Genomic DNA, 4,964 nt, shown 5'->3' on the forward strand with positions numbered 1-4,964 from the left:
ATCGTATAGCATCACACGTGAATTGATACTAGCAGCAGGAAAATATATTCAGTGAGAGGAGCACATGGCATAATACATTATTTTACAGACTTTTAATGTATACATATATATAGATATAAACGCAATAAGAAATATCATTTGGATCAAAGTCAAATTCTGTCCTAGTTGTACATCAATCCTTCACAAGCAATGTTTTGGGCTTTGTGACTTCCTCTTTTGGTTAAAGAATCCTAACAAAACAATTCAGTCATATTATTAATGAAGGAAAAGACCAAATCATCCAAAATTATGGTTCAAAAGTAGTTAATATTCATTTTTATAATCATTTTATACCACTGGTCTAACTAGTTATACCAATCAACTACAAGCGGCTAGCCATTCTAATTCATTAACAGAGCCAGGATGTGAAAATTGTTCACAAGAAAATTATTCCAAGAAAAGATTACAAACAGTTGACCGCTAATAAATATTCTTTTTGTCAAAAAACCTAGCATAAGATAAGGCATTAAGTACCAGTAAATGCTTGTCATCATAAAATTCAGGTGTAATTATGATAATACGACCTTTCCATGGATGTTCTATCATTTCACTCCACAGATTTCACAAGCAATATAATTCAATGTGCACCCATCTCCACAACAAAGACGGCATTTAGGTCGATCAAAGGTGCTAGAAAAACCTTCTGAGGGGCCAAGATGCTTTTTTCTCCTTAATCAGCATTACTCGTTCATCACTTGGCTTTGTGGACAACCTAAGACCATTAAGCCAGTAACTGTTACCCACATGAGTTCTTTGCTTATGCTCAGAAGTTACCGCTGTCTTAGAATGAGAAGTTGTTTCCTTGGGCTTCCTAGATGCCCCCTTCTTTGATTTACGTTTCTTTGCTTTTTTTAGGTCCCACATTCCTTTTCTTTTGCACATGCAAGCATTTGGCCTTCCTGGCTGAACAGCGAAGAGGTATACTTGACGGGACCTTTTTATTGGTTTGAGATTTTCCTTGCCGCCTCTTACTCAATGGCTTTTTGCTTAACTTGGCTCCCTCGACCCTTTTTGTGACTGAATAATCCCTAGTTTTGGGTCAAGTTTTCTTCTTTTAGAATTAGAATTTACATACATCCCATCCCGGCATCTGTGACATGAATTTGTGCCTTCAACAGACTTGCAGAGTTTTGCCAAACTGGAAGAATCCTGTCCATTATACCATAGAAATCAGATATTGGGTGAAACTGGAACAGAGTGTTGCCAAATTGGCAAACAGACTTGCAGCATTTCATTGGAATTTTATGATCTTTAATATAAAATAAGATTATATCACATATCGTGTTATAAGAAATTTAAAATGCTTATGTTTGGTACGCAATTTGGAAATTGTCATTCTTCCTGTTGATAACAAAGTCTCGCATGAATTTTTTGTTTAGCTAAGCCTCCCATATTCAAGTGCAAGTTGAATATTTTGTTGAATGTTTTGCCCTTATTTTCTCAACTACCACTCTAACATTCTCCCTTTCAATGATCAGACTCGAGATAACCTTATTGTAAATACTACCTCTAGTCTTTAATATAAAAACTAGTTGACTAATTTAAATAGATTAAACAAATTAATTAAGTTAGTTATTTATACTACATACTACCTCCAGTTTTAATTATAAGATCTTATTTGTAATCTATAAACAAAGTCTTATAATTAAAACCGAAAGTAATAGTTGTTATCTTTCCTAAATATACTTGCGAATCATGTATATTAATTAGAACTTTCATTTAATAAAACATTTAACATATGCAAGTATGCAACTATTACAAAAATTATCCTACAAAAAAATGAATAAATATGAGAAATAACTTGAATTGGGGTTTTATATTTAGAACCCAATTAAATATCAAACTAATTTTTATATTAATAACCGGAGGTAATACATTACATTCAACACTAGAGATCTAAAATACCAGTGGAAAGTCAAACACAACTTTTATGAGTACAGGCAGAGGTCAACTCCTAAAGACCAACTTTTAGCATGTTAGTCTAGCTCTCACGGGAATGAACGGACGACAAAGTTTAATCTTAATCTTCAAATAATGTATTCTTGTAGCATAACATCCAATCTGAATCATCTCTTGAAGCAACCAGACCAGTTCCATCAGTGCTTATAGACTCAGCCTCCGAACAAGATAGCAGACCTGGAAATATTTCTTTGCCCAATCCCTCAATTCTCAGCGGTTTATCATCAGTTTCAGTGATTTTGACATCACTATCCAACTTTTTATCAAAGTCTACTTTGTCATTGACTTTAGGAACATAATGGATGGGTAAATCGTTGCTGTTGCAATCATTAGCAAGGTCTTCCTCATCTGACAAGCATTTGCAACAATCAAAGTCATCCATCTCATAAAGTTGGCTCATTAACCCTTCCCTCCATGATATCCTCATTTGAGACTGTGATGCTGTGTCAATTGTAGAACTCGATAACCAAGGAACCTGATCATCCAAAAATTTCGGAAGTTTACAGAGATCGATTGAATCAGAAGGCAGAGCTGAACAATCAAATTGGAAACTTGAATTAATAGAATCCCCCAATGGCACAGACATGAAGCTTGCTGATGGAATGGCTTCACCTATAGAATCAAGGTCAAGCTTAGAATTGCTTTTCTTCAGATAGTCTCCATGAACCCGTGGCATGCCAACATGGATATCTGAACTGAAGTCTGACTGTGGAGTTTGAATAACATTTCCACTACTCAATGAATTGAGTGAGTATGGAGAGTTCTCTTCAATACGATTGTGTTGAAAAGTTTTGCCCTTTCCTGAGCCACCTGCCTTGCAGCTAGACGTTGAATTGGGAGAAAAGAATATGGGTAAATAAGAAGGTGATAATAGTGAATCTGAAAATCCTTGAAATTCAGGGAGCCCGCTAGGAGAAATTGAGCTAGATGCTTTTCTTCTGATACAGTAATCAGCACTAGACAAATCAATGCTATCAATTATGCCCAAAGAAGCTCTGTGGCTGGATGATGGTGGAGAAATGGAACCAAGAGTGGTGGACTCAGCTAGTACCTGAACTTGACTTGCTCCATTTTCAGATGTCTTCGTGGCATCTTTATCCTCATTGTTATGAGGTGAACAAACCCAATACATCGAAGCTTCACTTGGCAGGGGCAACAAAGAGGTGCTGACATGGTTGGCGGTGCTCATTATTTCATTCCCATTACCATCATCAAAACTATCAGCAGTCCCATAATTTAAGTGAGGGTTGTCCTCTCCCACAATAAGAATACCCCGAGGCCTGCATTTTCTTTTGTCAGTGACACCAGAAACTATATAGCCAGCACCATAACAAGCTGGTGTAGTAGCTGAAACCAAAGAAGAACCACATTGTATCTCAGGGGAAACAGAAATTTGAATTGGAGGTGTTTTACTAGGGCTTGTGTTTGAGTTCTCTTTAACATCCCCATCATCACGTACAATATCCAAATCTGACTCAGACACCCTTTTACTCAGAGGAGTCAAAGTTGCTTCATTATGACAAGATTTGAGCTGGGAACACTTATGGTCATTGTCATTTATCCTCTTGAGTCTCTCTTCCTGCAGCATTGACTCTCCAAATCCAGATGGCAGTCGAGGAAGAAAATTGCAATGGTTATTCAGAACAGAAGAGGACATGGATTTTTGGCCAGTTTTAGAATCGGATTTCTTCCCAGATTGCCACTGGTATAGGCATGGGGGATTCTTCTTAACTTTCCGAGCCTTCTCTGATGCAAGGTTTTTAGTGTGCTCCCCGCTATTACCTTTTGTAAGGTTCTCTTTAGCTTTAGGCTTTCTCAAAGGAGGCACATTGTGGATTGAATTGGGAGTTTGGGAGAGGTATTTCGGTCTGCAGGCAGGGGATTTTGAAGAAGAAGAAGAAGAGTGGGAGAGGAAAATCGTAGGCAACCTCTTGATGCTTCAGCAGAGACGTTGGAAGAATCACTGCTATTGCTACTACCAGAAATGCGATTCAGATCCTGCAATGGGTTTCGAGGACTTTGCTTTCTCCTTTGCACTGAGTTTGCAAGGGATCTTGGAGGTGGTGCTGTAGCAGGAGGCAGAAAAGGTTTTTTCACTGAAGATCCTCGGCTCATGGTGAAGCTTGCAGGTTCTATCTCACATTGAATCAACCTGCATTTGAACATAGACTGCTTGCATAAGGATAGCAATTTAAGAACTTCATCCATTCTATCCATTTTAGCACGAAACATTCAGAAGCTAATTCAGACTTCTCGCTAATCAGGTAAAGTGAAACATTCTAGTGAAGAAAGACCCGTGAGTATTGAGATATCTTCAGGAAATTTATTGCAGACAAATAATGTGTTTCCATTAGTTCTTAATGAAACAACCATGGAACTGTAGCAAAATCAGCTGCATTGCAGAGTAACGTAAGAAAGAAAAATCACATATAAGTAAAGAACACACAATAATAAAACCAAATAACCTTCACTAATACCTTTCCTTTATTTTTGGCCGTCAACTAACACTTCTCCTAAATTACCCGAAAAAACTAAGAAATGAGAGAATCGGCATTAATGGGCAGCTGAAAAATGCGTGCCAATGCATTAAAAAGAAATGCACCACAAGAAAATAGGGAACACCAGGAAGTATAGAGTTCACGACATTGCTTGATAGACATGGCGGACCACCGAAATGTGGTTGATCCTGACATTGTTTAAAGACCAAACAGAAAAGGCAAAAGCAGGGCTGCATTTCTTCCCGAAGAACCAAACAAGCATTTCAGATCACAGTGGAGAACAGACTTTGAAGAAGAGAAGAGAAACAGCAGTATAAGATCCTAAAACCATTCACCACTTCGATCTAAGACAGTGAGGGGGGGGAAACGTTAAAAGAAGAGATCTGAAGAGGGCTTACTCTTTGCCAAGCAGTTAGCCTGAAGACGGAAGAGAAAAGCACTGTGCCGACTGCCGATGAAGTTTGGCGA

General features: G+C 37.9%; 1 protein-coding gene across 1 annotated transcript; it reads right to left on the minus strand.

Annotated features, from left to right (window-relative positions):
- Positions 1–2,059: 2,059 nt before the first annotated feature.
- On the minus strand, positions 2,060–3,655 carry LOC114717757 (uncharacterized). Its single transcript, XM_028902953.1, has one exon. It carries the CDS (start codon positions 3,653–3,655, stop codon positions 2,060–2,062), a length of 1,596 nt encoding a protein of 531 aa, XP_028758786.1.
- Between the last annotated feature and the right edge of the window lie 1,309 nt (positions 3,656–4,964).

Source organism: Neltuma alba, unplaced genomic scaffold (genome assembly GCF_004799145.2).
Source record: "Neltuma alba isolate B1F8T4 unplaced genomic scaffold, ASM479914v2 tig00011774_pilon, whole genome shotgun sequence".
In the NCBI taxonomy this organism is placed as follows: Eukaryota; Viridiplantae; Streptophyta; class Magnoliopsida; order Fabales; family Fabaceae; genus Neltuma; species Neltuma alba.